The following is a 21,152-nucleotide window of genomic DNA, read 5'->3' on the forward strand; positions in this document are numbered from 1 at the left end:
CTTAGCGCTTTTCAGTACTTTGATTTGCAAAGGATTTATTTGTATCCTTAATAAAAAGGGTTGGCGAAACTCCGGACTTTTGTCGTGTCCAGAGTTAAATGTCGCAGTTTTTTTCTATTTCCTCAAATTCTTTATTTATCCAACTGTAGTAGCCTGGTATGTTGCCAATAGTATACTCCTTAACAGCACATGCATTTTATTTTACGGCTTTGCTCATATGCAAATGTATGCATAAATTAATCCAGGTATGCACTAAAATTCTGTACAAAAAGTTTATTCTTACAATAGCATTGTATATTTTACTTCCTGTATTGTTTCTCACTTATTTGAGAAAGATTTTATGGCTTATGGACGAAAGTATATGGCAATTGTATAATTTTCTCACAAAAAGTACCCAGGTTGTTTGGATCTTGCTATTTTAGGAAAGATAACTCTTCCATCCGAAATTTCAAAACCAACATTTTGTATAAAGTTTTTTATGGCTGCAGTGTATAGAAACTTTTTTTCAATTTCACCTTTTCATATCATTAATATACATGTGTATTTTCTATTTACAGAAGTTGGTACAGATTTAATGACCAATTTTCAAGAACTTTAATTTTGATGTTTAAAAAAACCTTTCTTCCTGAAATAATGAAAAAAAATATGATGACTACAAATATCGTTTTGTTGTATTTTATTTCAAACATCGTTGAGAAGTTCTGGAGTATGCAATTGAAAATTGATGAAATTCAATTTTCTTTAAAAATAAATAAAAAATTGTGAAAAACAAACGACAAATATATGTGGTCTGGGATTATCACCGATGCTTTTATAAATATATGAGAAATCACCAGGTTTATCATTCCACCTTAAAGATACGTGTATGCTGTACCATGCGTGTGATTAGATGGTAATTCAATCGTTAGGAGAACATGCTGTCCCACATGTAGGTGGGTTGTATGTGATTCGTTAGGAGATGATAAGTAGAAGGGCAATTTCTGAAATGTTTAAGGGGTGTGAAAGTAGAGTTAATTTTTGTAGGAAATTATGTTAAGATAACGTTTCGGTCATCCTTCTTACTATATATATGCGTGGTTGATACATGTATGTACACAGCTCAGCTTTTGCGCCAATCGTGCATATAGATTTTATTTTCGGTGTTTCCAAACCAGCAAAAAAATTCCACTTTGACAATGTTGAAATCGAAGGAATTTGATATACAAATACATGTATACAAGTCATAAACATCTTTTCACAAATAACAGGAGAAGAACAGTATCAATATGATATTAACAATATTTTATTCACAAAGTGAAAGGGATTGGGCAGCAGGCACAGCCTATTTTAGCCCTCTCCCTACATCAAGGTCTGAGTGAAAGTGGAAGAAACACAAAAACAAGTATATATATATATATATATATATATAATGAGAGAGAAAAAATTAATAAATAAATTGTTACTTATTAAGAAGACAGACAAGATTTAAACAAATACAAAGTTGAACAGAAAAGGGCAGTAACGGTTTTAAAAAATGTATGATCTAATGATATGACAGTATTATAAGTACCTAAATTTATAATTCGGTTAATTCTCTTAAGATTAATCGTCTAAAAAGAAATCCTTGTCGTTTTCACCGATGATCCTAAGAGTCACGCGTCACTCAAGGGTATAATTACAGCCTAATATCCGCTTTTTTATTCAATATAATTTCTTAATTGAAGAGAACGTAGAAGATGGCGGAAATCGTGATGCTGAAACATTGGAAAATTTGTCTTCAATTATTTCTTAATAGCTCATTACGACATGAAGAAATTCTTCACTTTCTGAGAACACCTGCCTTGTGACGGGATATCCTCCGGTGGCCTGCGGAATTCTCTGTTAATTTATCAATTAATGAGCAATTGTTTTCCGATACTTCCCAGTGATTATTACTTGTAAGTGGATGAATTAGGGCATCTGTAAAATTGAATGCAAGACATCATTTGCAATATCACAGAGTAGATATATTGCTTCTGACAATGTGGTCATCGGGTTTTTTCCCCCCTGGCGTTCATGAGAATAAAAGTTTATTTTCATATGAAATAATGTACAATTTAATATTCGACAAGTGCCAGGTGTGACCACGAATTTTTCAGGTAATGAAAAATCAATTCAATTAATAATTAATCAAATTTTGTTAAGTGAACAAAGTATATGGTGTCCACTGACAGCGAATAAAAGGCCGTGATAAGGCCAGTTTTACCTTAATTAGCGCGGGCACCTGCCATTAGTCCGGGCCGATGTTTACGACACATATGGGAGTCCGGAAGTTACCAGTTCAAGATACGGAGTGGCTCTGCATCAAATTTATCACAATCATTTCCATTAAAATCAATTTAATAAATTTGAATTTATGTCCTATGATAAATAATGAATGAATTTTGAGACGTAAATTTATCCGGTGGGAAAATGTGTAGAGTGACCGCTCGGGTTTTATAATCTCATTATTCTCTGCACAAGATCCGCTACGAGGTGACGACATGCATTCAAGCTGACTATTCATGATTTTCATTTTATTCATTTCAACAATGGATGAGCCAAACATTTTATAACAACTGGTACTTAAATAGAAACTAGTACATGTAATACAAGAGAGAGAGAGAGAGAGAGAGAGAGAGAGAATACATTCGGAAAGTAATCCAACATTTTTAACAGTAATAAAAAGTTATTTCATATTTACGTCAGTAACATTTACCGGTATTTTACCAATTTCATTTTATTTAATAAATAACAAATACGACACCCCATGTTGTGCACAACATATTACATGTAAATCAAAATCATATGCACTATTTCAAAACAATGATAAAAGAATGATTTGAAAACTATTGCACTGCCGTCTTATCTTGTACCTCTTACATCAAGGGGTCAAGGGTCGAGTTATGTCCTCAGGGCGGTCAGCCGACTCTCGGACACACTTTTGTCTCAGATTCCCTATTATGGAGTTTCTATCGTTCTCTAAAACTGGTGAAAACGACAAACGCTCCGAACTTGCCTTTGATTTGACGCTAAGTTCTGCCAAAAGATTCTGGAATGAAATATCCGGCGTAGGGGGCGACAGCTTTACTAAGTTGGGTGGGTACATCAGTCCACGCATGGCCAAACTGTACAGATCCGGCGACATCAACTGCTGTGTTCCGTACAAACTAGAAACATGAGGCAACTGTCCAAATGTGCGTGTATTTCTACTTTGCATCTGAGTGTGATAGGCTTTTAATAGAAGATCGGTGTAGCTTTGAGGAGATGGGACGATTGGGCGGGGTCCTATAGCTATGCCTGGGGTTGGATATCCCATATAGGGACTGTACGGGTGACATTGAGGACCAACCTTCTCCTTCTTTCTCCACTTTGCTCTGCGATTTTGGAACCAAACCTGAATAAGATGAATAGCTTTTGTAAAGTTGAGAATCTCCCAAAAGTCAAGTGCATATTTGGCAATAGATTAAACAGAATTTACATTCAATTCTATTTCTGAATTCCGTTTGATTTATGTGCACTTTATTACTGAAAACATTTTCATTGAGTTTTGAATTATTTATGACAATCTATAGATGGAACCCCTTTGACTGACTCGTCCCACTTAATTTCCAAAAAACGCCGAAGCGTTCATTGATACCTCAACACAAAAATTACACCTTGTTTAAACAGATCTAATTAAATTCTGAAAATGTTTTTAATATCATCACTATCCCTTCAGCAAACATATTAATAATTGGAAGCGTCAATTTGAAAATTACTATGAGTGTTCTTTAATGGCGTTGACATGTTTGATTGCAAGTATCAATGTCTACGAAAATTCAAAACTCTTCATACATTAGCGGCGTTTTGGTACTTGAAGTGAGTGTGGCTTTGTTCGTAAGAGAGCTCTTGATTAGGTGAAGTGATGAATTCGGTATATTAGTCATGTACTAGAGCGAATTTGTTCTGGAAAACTCCGGACCTAGGGAAGCGTTTGAAAAGCTGTTTAAACAAGAGCAGGCGATCAAGAGGTCCACAAAATATCATCTGTTTTTCCTTTGCAAACATTCAATTTCTAGGGTTACTTTCCATTTAATCTTGCATCCTTTAAAGTGTGATTTTTAAACACAATATAATTTTAATCTAATTGTACAAATTTTTTTAGAAGGAGTCACTTCTTATCCAATTCAAATCCTTTATTATGTATGTACAATGCAAGACTCTTGGACCCCAGCGGCACCGAGCCAGAGGACCACAAGGCCATGACATTCCACAGAAGGGAGCGTTTTATCTTCATCGGTCTACGAACCCCTTAAAACTAGGCTTTAGAAACAGATCTTTTAAAGTAAAAGTAATTAAAATCATCTGAACTAATATTAAAAAACTTCGATATTTCCGATATTAGTTTTACAAACATAAGAGGGAGAATGATTATAAAAACACTGAAAAGGTTTACCTGAACCCTGGCCTCTGTGAGATCTATTCTCATTGCCAGTTCTTCTCTGTAAAACAATATATATATATCAATTGTATAACATGAACTTGTAAATACTTTACCATTCCATAGATTCGTATAATGATGTTACACTGGTATATAAGTATGTAATGATTAGTCATTGTTTGCTTGGAAAGAATGCGATATATTTTATTATCATTTGAAACTGCAGCTGACCATTCTGGATTAAAACTTAAAGTTCAAACCTCATAAAAACATCCGGGTAATGTGTTTTCTGAAACGCCCTTTCTAATTCCTCTAGCTGAAAGCTAGTGAACGTTGTCCTGTACCGACGCTGTTTCCGTTTCCCATAATCCTCCAGGTCCCTGTCACCATAAAGCTCCGCGGCGGACCGGAAGTCAATAGGAGAACCATTTATTTGTACTCTTCTTGACATGTGGTCTCCTTCTTTAGTTGTGTCGTCGTCACTGCTTGAGGGTTTTTCGTATTTTATGTCGCTCACATCAGTCGTGTCTTCACTTCCATTTACTGTTACATCCGGGGACTGGGAATACGTGTTTGATATGAAATTCTGAGGTACCTCTGTGTCTTCGGCCTTCCCTTCGTTGGCCCTGCAGTCTGCATTATAACAAAAGCTGATCATACATATGTAAAGGTTCTTTTTCAAGTAGTGATGAGCGTACGTGAATTAGACGTGATCAAATCATTATTTGCATCTTCAGTGAAAAAAAATAATAAAACATACATGTAGCTCAGTAAGGTTATATTCAGCATGCATGTGTATGTAAAATATATGCAAATGATTGATTTAACCTCCAGACTGTCTCTATCGAAAATTAATTGATATTATCGAAAATTGGAACTGGTATCCTTTGTTTTGTGTCCGGATCTAACAGGGGCCCTTGAATTAGTTTGTAACTCTTGTGTACAAATAGGAAATTATTACAAAAATTGATTTCTTTGAAAAGGTTATAGTAATTAAATTGGCGTATAATTGGCCATTTGCAGCATTAGTTAAAATCTTAATAGTAATGAGCAAATACTGATGCTGCTTGGATAATTTTTCAACAATTCTGCAAATAAATAAAGGTCTTGTTACTGTAAAAATGACAGGGTTGTGTTTACACATTTCATTACCGGTAATGATTAGCAAACCCTTCTGACAATTCTTATTTGATTTATCAATTTTGTTCAATTGTGGATGCCTTTACAATGTGTTTTATTTGGAAATGAATAATTTATTTAATATGACTCGGGATTTTCTGTGTAACAAGGAAAATATCGAAAAGCAAATAATTATAAATGTACTTTCACAAGCTGTGTACATGCTTTAAGTACCATCACTATTAGGTAAAACCCTTTTTAATTGGAATATTCCCCATGACCCAAAGTTCGATGTAAAAATCAATTCGCGCATCATGGAAATCAGGTATCGATTATGGGGCCCTTTTAAAACTGATGATTGTCTGGATACTAAGAAACTAACGATCTGTAGTATACTAAGAAACCGAAAATAAAATCTGATGAAGAAACAAACTCGCACGCTTCGTGATTTACAAAATGTATTTCAACTTTCAAGTTTTTAAAAAAAAAATCCTATCATTAATATAGATTATTAAGAATGTGAATTAGCGTAAACTGTACGAAAAAAAATCCCCATTATTTTTCTCACATCATAAGGGGAAGTGGAGGCTAAATCTCACATGTGCTAAATATGCAGTTGTGGAAAAATTGGAGCACTGTGCCGTTTATTCCGGAGAGCTCGCTCAGTTTTTGTATATTTATGAAATGAAAAGAAATTTGAACTGTTCAGTATTTTATTAATGAATAATCATATTATCACTAAAAATGGATTTCAAATTAAATAAATAATCGTGTAAAGTAAATGTGCAATTTTCGATAATAAATTATTGATAGTAATTTTCTACAACATCAGCCACAGAAATTCTTTTCTCGCGTTTTGTAAAATTCAGAACAGGAAGTATCTCTGTTTATTAAACATGTTGTTTCATCGTGATATGATCAGAATAAGGGAGTTGTGAATATTTAACCACCAAACTAATAATTAAAATCGCAAGATCAATACAGGGATCTCAAAATAATTATCATTCAATAACATGACATTTCATTTTCATTTTGACACAACACGAAACTGTTAACAATCAAAATATATGTAAATAAATGATGTAGAGACGTAAAATATATCATTGTGACAAAAATTTGAATCATTTAGAAATCAGCGATTTTATCTCGTAAAATGGCATTCATCTTCATTATTCATTACATATACCACAAAACACCGAACACGATGATGAAATATGAGCATTACAGTGCTCACCAATGGCAGTCGCAAATTCTCGGGCTTTTTTGACGAATAGAAAATCAACCTTGAATGTTTTGTATATCAATGACCTCGTTTTGATAAAATCAAAAGACTTTATACGATTAATTATTAGAAAATTACTGTATAGCAGGAAATTAACTCGCGGATGAAATTTTCGCTATACTCGCGGAAGAAAGTTCCGCGAATTTAACATACAGTGAATAATTCTTTAAAAAATAAATTGAAAAGTACAGATATATGCACATAGATACATTGTATTCTATAGCAACCGCGTTTTCCATTCAAATATATTCGAAGTTCATCTCTTAAGTTAAACAGGTCAAGTTTCTTCTACAGGTATCTGACTTTTTTTCGTCAGGTCAAAGTGAATTCCAAAATGATGTTATCAACCACAATTCAAAATACTGGCTTAAAGTTAGTCAGTCGAATAATTATATTTTACAATCCTGTTTTGAACATATGGTTGAGAATTATGACAGTTGGATTATATTGTCAATCGAATAAAGGCATTTTGTATCAACATCTTATTGATAATATTTGTCTACAATATTACTTAACAAAACCAATAAATAATGTATGTAAAAACATATCACTCTGTTTCGACTATCTGCATACATTTGTATACGAATATTATTTTATTCTTTTTTGCCTCCTTTATCAAGAATTCAGAAAAATATTCATTGAAAAGTTTTATTTTACCACATGTCTTTAAGTTTGTTAAATTACCGAATGTCAATGATGCTCAAGAATTACATAAACTGGGGAAGCATTTACAATTGCAAACAAGAATTAGAAATTGAAAATTTGCATTTAGTTAATATTATGAGTGTATTGATCTTCATAATATTTATCTTTTAATTTAGGTAAATAATATTTACCTTTAGGCCTAAGTATAACATACCCATGTAGCCTTTTTATCATAACTATAATAATTATTAATAGAAGTATTTTTGCATTTTTATTTCATTCCCCCTTATGTAATTTTATACAATTCAATTTAATTATTCTGTTCACGCAAAACCAGGTCACTGGTACATGAGGAAAAACAAATATATACAGACATATGTATTATTAAGAATTCCTTTGAAATTAGAAATAGTAATGTATAAGCACAATATCTATTCTTTCTTGACCTTTATATGATTTTAGATTTATTACATTGTATACTTTGTCTATAAACTGTATTTGCTTTTGACTAATAAACAACAACATATTACAGGTAAAGTTCACAAAACATACATGTATTGAAAAATAAATAAACATATAGTTAGGTGTAAATACGTTAGTTCAGGAGGAGCAGGCACACTCGAAAATTTTCTTAACCAATTTTGCCAATGATTTTTTAAAAATTAATTTAAAATGACCTTGTCCATGTACGCTACTAAACTGTATGAATGCTTACGGAAGTAAACAAACTTAACACCTTTCTAGGTATCACACCGGTAATTGTCCAATCAAAATGAACTTAGTCAATTGTAGTTCCATATATTTAAAGAAATATTTTTTTTCCTTGCGCGATTTTTCTCATTTCCTCTTCTTCTTTTCTCTTAATTTTTGTACCCCTGATTAGGAAATTTTGTGTAATTTGTAGAAATAATCAAGTGTATACAAAGGAACTATTTGCTGTTGGTAGCTGAGGCTACTTCCTGAGGTGCACTCCGGCTGTTTACACACATGTGAAAAACACGTGGATTTGAGGGTAGTCTTGTTTGCGGGTAATTTTTTTTCGAAAATGCCGCGTAGGGTGTTGTTTTTCTGGTGTCGGCAGACGAGATAGGTAACATAGAACGTGTCTGACTGCGTTATTCGGCATCAATTTTGTAAACTGATTTTTAATGATTTTTTCCCCTCTATAGTAATATATAGTGAAAATAATTACCGGTGTGATACCTCTAGCAATCACCGATCGTTGATACCGATTTCTAGTCAACTCGTACCCTGACCGACTCGTACCCAGGTCAACTCGTACCCCATAGGTCAACTCGTACCCAAAAGGCAAAAGTCATCTCGTACCCAAGAATCTGCCCATAATGCAATATATGTATGTGCATATAAGTGATATATCGCTTAGGTACGAGTTGACTTGACTCCTTGATACCGAATGACAGCAGGTGATAATTGGGGAAGTCACCCACGGCCAGTTCTTATACAGAGGTGTGAGCGACTTCCCTGTTCTGAGTGACCATGCACCTGACCATGGAAACCAACCCTGACTTTTAATTAATTTTTCTTCTCACTTTGTGTACTTGTAAACACAATCAAATTCACGTCCTGTACGAGTTGTACTATGGTGTACAGTGTACAGTTTGTATGTAGGCGTGTTTTTCTTTTACTCTAACGGCACTTGCTACACACTTTTTAAAAAAATAATTGAAACGAAAACTAAATCTATGTATTAGAACAGACCGCGCTCTTGTGCGGCCTGAAACGAAGCGTTTAATTTTTTTCATTTTATATTCAATGTTAAAGTGATTAATGGTCAGATGATATTCTTAGAAAACGTGGACTTGATTTCTCTGCTGGCATATATTTCTGTTCTCTGCACACTAGTTGTATACTTGGGCCAAAATGTGACGTCATACTTGCGAAATACAAAAGTTTCATCACTTACTTATAACATCAACATTCAAAGTGTTCTTCTTTATGAAAATATACAATCTTATGAATCCATAAAATGTTTAAATGTTTATCAAGTACATGTCTTTCATAGAAAAAAAAAGAATAAAAAATGGCAAACTAAGAACAATAGGGCTATGGGCCGCATCGCTCACTTGAGTAATTGTATTGAATTTTGGCCTCGTGGACTGGTCTGCAAATGTTGATGGTACTTGAAGTAACATCACGCGTGAAGCATCATATACAATTCTGTCTTAATTATATCCCTGATTTACACTACATTGGATGTTTGCATGAGTTTGAGTAACGTGTATCTCTGCGAATCTGAAAAGGAATATTCTTATTGAATATTCTACATGAATTACGATCTAATATTCTTATTGAATATCCTACATGAATTACGATCTAATATTCTTATTGAATATCCTACATGAATTACGATCTAAAGGTAATGTTTAGCCCCACCCCCACCCCCCCCACCCCACCCACTAGCCCCCCCCCCACCCCCCACCCCCCTTGATGTGTGTAATTTATGCGCATGTTTTTTTTTCTTGGAACCAATTACCGTTTAAACGTGATTATGGCTCAATGTAAAAAACCCTGCTTTTGTTTCAAAATGTAAGTGTTATTTCTGCATGAATCCTGATATAACGCAATCACTTTGATTCAGAATGATGACATGATTTCCCGCCATTTTCTGTATTCTAACGCTAGTGTGCAGCTTGTTTTGTTTTTTTAATGCAATCTCTTCATACCTGTGTCATAAATTCATTTTACTATATCTTGGACTTTAAATGATAGGTCTAGAAGAAAAAAATGTGTTTGTTCAAAGCTGTAGTTTTATATTTTCTGAAAGAAAATCGTTCGCAAAAATTAGTGTTTTACTTTTAAAAGTCGTACTTCAAATGACCTTAAATATTACAGAAATCATGTAAACTGTATGTACATGTATTTGACATAATCTCTTAAAAAACTTGTTGTTGTTTTTTTTCTTTTAAAACTTTAAAATTGGGGTTCTACAGCTACAAGGGCCAAAAATGGTTGTTATTCTACATAGACCTAGACATTTTCGTACACCCTTACCACGGATATCAATCGGAATTTGAAGAAACCTGGTCTACGTTACAAGAGGATGCAGACTTGAATGTTAATTTTGTCAAAGTGTAATAGGGCAGAGTTGGAAATAATTTTCCTATGAATGGTCATGTAAAACAACAAACTTGCGCGGGTGGTTATTTGATTTTGCACTAAACACCGTACATATGGTAACATCGTGATTTTCCGAAATTTCGATAAGATTTTTTAGGATTCCCTATATGTTACAGCATAATTTTTGTCTTGTAACTTGCAATTGTGTGTCAATTGTTTTCAGCCCCCTTGCAACATACGCGTATCACGAGTTTATGACATGTTTATCCAGAATTACCAAGAATTAAACATCAATGATTTACTACTGATAAAAAAACATTTATTTTAATATGATACAGACTACCTGGTATATTTAGGTTAAAAAAACATTATATACAGTAATTAATCATTTGTGAAGTCTTAAAACGTTAACAATTTGTTTTATGTTGCAATTTTTCATTGTGAGCACTAATCTATAGAGATTGAAAACACTAGTGTAAATAGAATACAGTACATACAATTCGCAACATGAATGGAAAACTGACAACAATGTCAAAATCGACTGATAAAATTCTTTTCGTCTTGAGGTAGAGTTTCTTAACTTAGAATTAATAATGTCAACTTTTTGTGTAACATAATGACATTATTGTAAAATGATTTTTATTGAAAAATCCTGAAACTTCCATAGCACCAGTGATTCAATTGTACATGCAACATTGGATTTTTTTTAAATGATGCACTTTTCAATGTTTATTTAAAAAATAGAATTTATCTTGCTATCAGAATATTGTAATTCACACTATGTTTCGTATCAATTCCTTTGTATTCTTGAAAATGTCAATTCAGGGTAATCCAAATTAAAACAAAACCTATTGGACCGGATTTGGTTTTAGTCTTTAGCAAAAAATAAGTTCATCCATATTCGTTCTAGCTCATGACTTTAGGCCAAATGTAAATCATTGTTTTTCACACATCGTCATGCCTTTAGTATGTGGATATATAGGAGGAAATTTTAATACATGTAGATCTCGAGCACCTGATTAGTAATGCAGGGGTCCCGGGTTCGATTCCCAGACCATCCATAGATTTTTTTCCTCTCCTACACTACAGTTGGTGCCGTTGACTTGACCACCCCTGGACTTCAGATGACCAAGGGCAAAATAATCTGGGTTGTGTGTATTCGAGGACGAAAACAAATTAAAGGAGGGTGGAATGTAGTAGTTAGGTCTATATGGACAGTGTATATCAGTGTGAGTACCGGTAGCACCTGACTAATAATAAAGGGGTCCCAGGTTCAATTCCCGGTCCAACCATAAATGTTCTCCTCTCCTCTACTACACATGTATTGTTTATGTATTCTAAGTTTGTTATTTCTAAATGAGATGTCATATTTTAGTAAACTTTAATCCTGCATTTTTGGCATAGAACATCGCCAATACACATATGTATCCCCAGAAACGAAACATACTTGTTCTTCATAAATTCTCAAAAAACAGAACTCTTTTTTAAAGAAGTTCTTGATTGTCAAATGCTTTTTTTTTTTTAAATACGCGACACATGTACTTGAGTCGAGTAACACAGAATTAATATAGGATTAAACATTCTTTTTGAAGAATTTATCGATGTGTAAACTCCGGACATTTTACTCACAAACTGAATAAAAGTGTTTCGCACTTTTATGTTAAGTTTGTGAGTAAAAGTTTACACATCGATAAATTCTTCAAAAAGAATGTTTGATTCTTATAATTCCAATTCATTCACTTTATTAACAATTGCAAAAATTTGAATAGTTTCCCCGCACTATGTTATTTATTTTCAGGTGTGTATGAATACATCGCGTTTTCGGATTTATTGATGTCAGCTTTATTTTTGTCCAATCAAAACAATTGTAATAAATAACATTGGAATTATTTATTACTGTCCTCGGCACAATGTATGCTACTATGAGATATAGCTCCACTTGACTGTGTGTGTATACGCCTTTTATATGAAGAATGAACTTGTATTTCAACTAGATTATTATCTATCGCTACATGTATCACGATTTCTTTCACTTTGTAAATAATTAACCTGTTAATGCATAAAAATAACTAAAATTCCAAATAATGTGATCACATTCATTTTGTATGTTTTAAAGTTGACGTAACTCTTTGAAAGGGGGGAGGGGACGACGGTCAGTAGAGAGGAACAATAGGATACGTGACTCCATCATGATACATGTAATGTAAGTAATGAATATTTAAACTGAATTACAATGAATTATATATAGATCGACTTTTTCATAATAGATTTGGACCATTAAGTTCTTTACGGTTTATGTCACGGAGTTGTGCACGAAAACTCAATCTCCGTGTAAAAATTTCCCGACTACTTTGAAATGCAGTTCATGTCGATTTCTTAGCCAATAATGAATAATGAAAAAAGTTAGTGAGGTACCAATTATAGACATGAAATTAGGCATAAAAATAAACCTTAAGTTTCACATTACGTTATACCGTTAGTGCTTAGTCTTATTTCACGGAATGTAAGGATACATATTCAATAAGTTGTAGGTATATCGCATACTATCTAAGTTCTTAATTTTAATGGTTATACACATCTCTCTAGCATATTCAGCCGTTTCTTCTGTAGATGAACATTTTACTGCAAAACACGTGATTTGACGTATGAATTAGACTATATAAACAGTAGCTCACGGTGATGCAGCAGAGGAATAGTCTTTATATTCCACTCGTCAGGTTCATTGTAGATTATATTGACCATATCCACAAAGGGGGCACTACAGGGGATTTTATCTGTATATTTACTTACTACTGTACTTGTGACAGTTGGTATTTTCTGTCTTGGCATAGTTTTAAGTACTTAAGCTTTCGTCACAGTTTCATTGCAGCTGTGACTTATAATTGAACTCACCCGCAGCTACAAATGTATCAAATTGCAATATCCGTAATAATGAAATTACATTATCCTTTATTACAGACTCGACAATTTTAGAAAATTCTTTATATCAGTATATGGAATTTCTTAAATCAAGGGAAGCAACCTCTATCAGCCCGATTCACCGCACACTTCTCCAAACCTTCGAAGTATTTTTCATTACGTAAACCACACCAAAATCAAATACATCTGCCCTATACATTTTGATTTGTGCAGATGAAATATCACAAATACTCCTGAATGTTTTAGAAGAAAAATTCGAATGTTCAATTTTTTTCTTTGTTTGCAAAAAATATTTTACACTGAGAAACAATCCTTCTGTTAAAAAATTTCAGATCTCATAAGTTAAATATTATTGAAACAAACAATATTTGTCTCATTATGTGAACTGTATATTTTTCTCAAATTTTACGTAAATCAAACAGACTGTACTGTTCAAAGGATGCAATCGGTACAATTTAGAACAAACTTTACACAGTATTTCATTACATTGTATAATACTTTTATGACAACTGTAATTCTTACATTAGAAGAACTCTTTATCATCTGTAAAAGAGAAATGTTTCGAATCGCGTTGTTCTTATACAATAAAATATAATCCAACCAAACGCAGTTAATACTGTCTTCTTCTATTATTTTTTTTACATTAAAAAATAACACTTACTGTACACTAAATTGATTGAACTTTAATCCTTTTTACGACATTACCCAAGATAAGAATGTTTACTACACTCAGTGACAACATTATGAAATCCAATATATGGATATCGTATGTCAAATTCAATATTACGTACCTCTCAAGGAACAGAAGTATAATAAGAGACGGTGATGTTAGGGCATTGCATATTTCACCTACCGTGCAACTTCTAAATTATATATATATAATTCAGCTTATTACAAATCAGTTATTATATTAGCCATATTACCTCTAGAATTGACAGTCGTAATAGCCAACAGTCTCCTTAGTTTTGTAAACGAGTCTAGCTGAGCTTAAGGATGAATAACACATCATCATATAATGGCTGACTTTCTTTTGAAACATGAATGAAAATAAAAATACCAGCAATACATGTATATTCCTTTTAAATCCCATCGCCTAGCTGGGTAGCTCAGTCGCTTCACATGTCGGCTACTGATCTGTAGATCGCGGGTTCAAGTCTAGCATGGGTTATATTATATATATTTCTTTGGCTTACTTTCTACTAAAACTGTATTTTAAACTAAATAACGTAAATTTGAAAGTTTTCAATTTCAAAATATGACTGTACAAGTCTTTCACTTTCCATCCACATCAGATTTCTCAGGTGTATTATTCATCTTTACAGAACAAAATAACTTCATATGAGATGCGACACACAAACACACGCACGGACGCGCACCCACATATGTGCGTATACATTGTAGCACTTCAAAAACACCTACAAATAATAATTTGGGTCTTCTACATGGCTTGCATATATATAAATCTTATGAAAATATTTGAACGCTACCAACTCGCATTACATTGATAATTTCAGAAAAATGTATATTAAGAAATATTGTTACAAAAAAAACCTCTACTTACAAACTAGTTCAGTTATTATCAACAGAAAATGTCACAGAATTATGTAAATTAGGAAAATATCTAAAAAATGTTCAAATATAAGAACAATTTAATGCATACATAATGTTGAGATTATCCTAATTTTTTTTTTTACTATATTATATCTCATATTCATTATGTTACAAACAATAGGACCTATTTACTATCTCACAGACATCAACTATCTATATATAAATTGAATGGATTTTGTCCATTTACCTATCCTGCATTGTATTAACTTTATGTATAACCATTCTTTACATTTATGCTTATTTATTATATGTAAGAAAAAACGTTAAACTGTATGGTTCTTGGTAATAAACAATACAACACAATAAAACACTACTTACCCGAACGCCCCGCTCCTATAAGGCTATCGATGTCGTACGATCTCCTCTTCACACACAGGTCCATTGGTCTACGGAAGTGTTTTCAGAAGGGGGAAAAAACCAAAATTCAAAAAATATATCGGTGTCTAAAAACAACTGAAACCTAATAGAATAATTAAAGCAGAAAAAACGAGGCTATCAAATTTGTCAGTTGGGAAATTAAGACGGGTGAGCTCTCTGCTACAAGTCGACCACCAACTAGAAGGATATTAATTGACATAACTTGATAATCACAACGAATAAATTCCTCTGTCAAGACATTATCTCGTGCAAGAAAACTGACATGTTTAATTTTCGCAAATAGCCAATGAGATCAAACACTAATAAAAGTTCGACCTCTCTCAGTTCGGTTGAAATTGTCGATGGCACGTGGACAGGCACCATGCTCCGCCCATCTAATTTATTATCAGTAGTATAAATATTTAAACTTCAAATTCGCTCTGTGTTGATTCTGAACACGTGTTATCAACCTTGTAAAAGGATCACATCGCGGAAGCATCGACGAAATGCAGAAATTGGATAATAAGAATAATTGCTCTTTTTAATGAGACTGAAAAGGTTCCGCCATGCGAGGCTTGTTGAATTAAACATTTTGATTTCTTTTTCAGAAATAACAGCATAAATTGTTCCCAAAAGACCTTTCTTCGTTATATCTTAATATACTGCGAACGGTATATTTTCAACGGCTCTCTTTCATGTCTTTCTCTTTGTATTTCATGAATGGATTTTTAATATTTAGGTTCATTTCATGACATGTTTTGTACAGATGCCAATCCCATATATAAATGCCATTGTAACATTTTCTTTTCAAGTAATTTAATTATCGAGTCAATGTTAGGTACAAATGAAATTAAGTTATATCTATTTCCAGTTTTACATGACCCTCCATGGCGGGCACATCGTTATATTGCGAGTTGGTGCGACATCTTATAATGTAAGTGTGTATCCTCTCGACCCCCAACGCACACAGGGTATCTTAAAAACAAAATGGAAACCTTAAGCTCGCTTCAAGCTGAAATATCAGGACGTACATGAAAATACTTGTATGTTCAGACCACGGCGGTGGTCTAGAGGTAGAGCGTTTGCCCTGCATGCGGAAGGTCGGGGTTCGAATCCCGACCTCGACCGACCTAAGTCGCTAAAACAGGTAGTGATAGTTCCATCACCAAAAGCTCGGCATCAAGTATGAATGTCACGGGTCCTCAGAGATGACCTTAAAAGCGGATGTCCTGTGTCACAGTAGGTGTGGCACGCTAATGAACCCTCACTGCTCAATGGCCGTATGCGCCGAGCATAGGCCTGAATTTGAAGTCCTTCACCGGTCTTGGTGACGTCTCCATATGAGAGAAAAATTCTCGAGAGGGACGTTAAACAAGATACAATCAATCAATCATATATGTACAAAACTCCAAGCGGCTATTTATGTTTTATATAGCAACACCTTATAAGTAAAACAATAAAAATGCAACCACACCATACCATAATACGAAGTTTTAATTTAACGTGGCGCCTCTCCAATTTGCTTAGAAGTACATTCTTTGATACATTTTTTTTCAATGTGTTATAGATTTTTAAAACTTTTAGTTCCCTAACTTTGTCAGAAATGATGAACTACTTTCCTTTCTCCTGATTAAAAACAATTTTAAAAGTGTTCCATTAATACACAATAATAAGAATTTGATTATCATTACAAAATACCGTTCATCTGGGAATCCAGACCACTCTATTTCTGATTTTAGGTGTAAAACTTTTTCACCAAAGGCAACCATTACCTCTCTATCAACTTATATCTTTTACAATTCTTCAGAAAAATTGTCCTGCGGACTCAACATCTTACAGAGACAGCTCCGTAAAATACAATTAATTGTTTCTAACAGCCTCGACAACTCGCAGCGTACCTTTGACATGCGTCCTATGTAATCATTTTTAATTGATGAGAGCACTTTGAGGATGATGCAAACACATTGCAATAAATTTCTAATGAACAAGGTTGGGACTGTAATCATTTCATTTGAGAGTTTTATGAAGTGACTGCGAACCCGGGAGGAGTTTTCTTAATGAAGATTGGGATTAATGACTGCATTAAAAGATGCAGTTAGTCCCTGCCACGTGGGTCGAGATTATCACTGCGCATGCATCATCTCAATCTGTCGAACATGTAGCTATAGCCTGGTTAATATTTCAGAAAACTTGGAGGCAATAGAATTCTCTAAAAGACATAAACAATGTCTATCGGTTAGAGAAACCACTGTGGTTTAAATTCAACTGCAAATGATACAATATTTTATTCTTTAAAAATTCAACCATCAAAACCAGACTAATAGGGGTAGATTGTGAATGATGTGCACGTGGCGTCTTTTAATAGCGTTTTATGTAAAATCAATTTTTATATTCAACTAATTTTTAAGAAAAGACGAAGGATAACGTATGAGGTTTTCATGTAAAAATATCAATATAAAATATTTACCTTTCACAGGTGAGATAATCAATCAAAGGGTCAGAACAGGAGAACCCCACATTATATTATTTCAGAGAAAGTGATGGTTAACAATCGAGTATTGATTAGATTACCAAGTTTATTCATAATTAGGTTTGATTTCAATGGTCTGTGTTTGGACACTGCGCCGAAAACGCGCGTGCTTGTATTAGAGCGTCTCGCGGTTTGTGTTTGAATGTTTGTTCCGTTTACAGGCGTTCTGCAAAGTGTTGTCAAACAACTGATATATAATTGAAAATATGATCATATTCAAATCTTCACATTAAATTTCCAATTTTCCAACTAACAGTATTTCCTTTCGTCCACATAAATAGAAACTTGAATGAGATTTTGGTAATTATTGTAATCGATGAGTCCCCAGTTCCCGTGAGAGAAGGAAAAACGTTACCCGCGCAAATGGATGGGCGGTTTTAACAAAATCAAATTAAAAGACAAAACGAAGCTTTATTTTAGAAAAGTAAACACAAATCTTGTTGATCTCTAAGTAAGTTATTGAATTCTTCCCATTCTTTTTATATCTAATGTACAGAAGCTATGGTAGAGATTCATTTGTTCCATACAAAGCTTCAATCACACAAGCCGTCCTTTCACTGTTGCAATAACCTGCAAATTTTCATTAAACCAATTTGTTAATATTTACATTATTTTAATACACTGGCCAGGTTCAAAACACACAGACCAAAAAGCTTTTCGATTTGAAGATACAATTCCCCAAATTGATTTATTTCATTTCTAATAAAATACGTACATCTTTAATAAATGTGATTTAATATATGCCTCATCCGCGGCCTGTCTGAGATAAGGTCATTTCAAAAGGAAAAACAAGAATCGATTTCTATAATTTCCACAATAACCGATGTATCAATTCTGCAATCTCACAATACTTCTAAATTTTATCGGTCACAAATGGAAAGCATTAATAGTATTACAGAAGAAATTGATCTGCAGGAAATTGGCATATGAATGATGCGATAATGAAGTATCATTAACATTGTTACAGACTGAAATTTGTATTGTTCTTCTTTATTATATTATCATAAAATATTCATCCGCTAATGCTAACAAACTCTCCAGCGAGGTTTTCTTTATCCTGGTAGGAGACCAGGAAACATTGATGTAACAAATACTGTAATTCTCAATTAAATGAATGCTACAGACCGAGAAGTATTAAAATTAAAACATCAATTATGAATAAGTTTATCTTGCTTATTTTAGACATACGGTAGTGATATTATGTGTTGTAAAAAGTCAATAAAGTTAATGTGGGTTTTTGTTGGCTTTTTAATCATGCAGAAGATTGTAAATCCTTCTTTTCATTAGTCGGATGAAAATCTGGCACATTGACCATGCATGTAACATGAGGATAATCAGTGGAAATAGACATAATTTGGACATGTGAAGAAAATTACTGCAGTAAAATATATCGATATTTTAGCAACTTTATTGTCGCAATTATACATGTAAATCAAAATGCATACACTGATGAAAGGCTTCACATAATATAATAGGTGTATTAACATTAAAACATATGACTAATTTGGACCCACCGTAGAGTCAAAACCCTGGGTTGTGAAATTCACTATTCTTTGTACATCTTTTTCTGCTATTCCTTAGTATGCATTTAGATTTTATACAGTATCAGCAAACTTACACATAAACACTATATACTAAGTTTGGACCCACCCTGGGGTCAGAACCCCTACCCCGGGGATTATGAAATTTACAATTTTGGTAGAAGTCTTCCTGTTTTACATCTTAATGGATTTAGTTTTTCTTAAACATGTGTGGTTATAGAGAAGATTTTTGAAAATCGGTCAATTTAGGGCAAGTTTTGCTCCGTCTCTAAGGTCCCAGGGGTGCAGGAATCCTGCAATTTACAATATATGTCCCCCTTGTCCCAAAGATGCTTCATACCAAATTTGAAAAGAATTGGTTTAGTAGTTATCAAGAAGTTAAAAATGACTATTGTTCACACATTTAATAACTGACCACTTTGGCCCCACCCTAATACCAAAACCTCTACCCCTGGGATCATCAAATTTACAATTTTTGTAAAGGACTACCTGCTCTTTTTAAATAGTCATTTAGTTTCAATTTAGTATCAATAGTACTAAAGCTGTTATTTAAGTGTTTTATACATAAAAACTATATAGTAAGTTATATAGTAACCCCTACCCCGGGGATTATGAAATTTACAATTTTGGTAGAGGCCCTCCTGCTCTACATCACCATGCATTTAGTTTTTCTAATACACATGAAGATTTTTGAAAATTTGTCAATTTTGGGCAGTTTTTGCCCCGCTCCCATGTATGTAAATGATGTTAACTCGTTCATTGTTTATTTATTTAAACAACGCGAATATAGAATTCGTTAATGCATTTCAGATATATTTTCGTCCGAATTCTGGATTTACATGTGTAATAACACTGCTAATGTTAGTGTAAGGAACGATAACTCTTGGTGGAGATTAAACATAGCCTGGTACCCGAGGCCTTCCGATGTTCAAAGAACGAAGGCCAGGCACCTGCTGTTGAATGGATTCTTCCACTGATCAAAATCCAATATGGCGGACTCAATTGGCCATTATCGGGGGCATTTGTGTTTCACAAACACATCTTGTTCATTATTTATTTCATGAAAGTGGGAATTGTCTAAGTTTCACGGCCATGAAGCCACATTATTAAAGACTGTTTGAGACAAATGTTAAATCAGTTTTCCTCTATGAGTCAGATTAAGACTGTTTGAGACAAATGTTAAATAAGTTCTCCTGTATGAGTCGGAGACTTGAAAGACAAATGTTAAATCAGTTCTCCTGTATGAGTCAGAGACTTGAAAGACAAATGTTAAAAGATCGGTAAAGTTGGCTACTAGTAACCAGCTACTAGTAACTGGCTACTTAAAAAGAGAAAAGTTGGCTACTAGTAGCCAGCTACTTGAACCAGGAAAAGTTAGCTACTAGTAGCCAGTTACTAGTAGCCAGCTACTAAAAGTAAGAAAAGTTAGCTACTCGTAGCCAGCTACTACAAAATATAAAAGTTATAATTACTGATAGCTCGCTACCAGATAAAGGTTAATGAGTTTGAAAATTATTATCTATCAGATTTATTTCTAAAGAGGACGAGGAGTCGTATGATATTTCATGCTCAATTATCCCCAGTTACATAACGTTGCAATGCAAAATACGTACCGTATGTTGAAATTTCAGGGTAACTCGAATCAAATTG

The 21,152-nt window shown here is 33.5% G+C and overlaps 1 protein-coding gene across 1 annotated transcript; it reads right to left on the bottom strand.

The window, feature by feature from the left end:
- Window positions 1-669: 669 nt before the first annotated feature.
- Window positions 670-15,668, bottom strand: LOC125659596 (homeobox protein aristaless-like). The gene is made up of 4 exons (XM_048891324.2): window positions 15,393-15,668; window positions 4,681-5,053; window positions 4,436-4,481; window positions 670-3,394 (listed from the first exon to the last, which is right to left on the bottom strand). Exons 1-4 carry the CDS (start codon window positions 15,454-15,456, stop codon window positions 2,882-2,884), a joined length of 996 nt encoding a protein of 331 aa, XP_048747281.2. The 5' UTR covers window positions 15,457-15,668; the 3' UTR covers window positions 670-2,881.
- Between the last annotated feature and the right edge of the window lie 5,484 nt (window positions 15,669-21,152).

Source organism: Ostrea edulis, chromosome 9 (genome assembly GCF_947568905.1).
Source record: "Ostrea edulis chromosome 9, xbOstEdul1.1, whole genome shotgun sequence".
Classification (NCBI taxonomy): domain Eukaryota; kingdom Metazoa; phylum Mollusca; class Bivalvia; order Ostreida; family Ostreidae; genus Ostrea; species Ostrea edulis.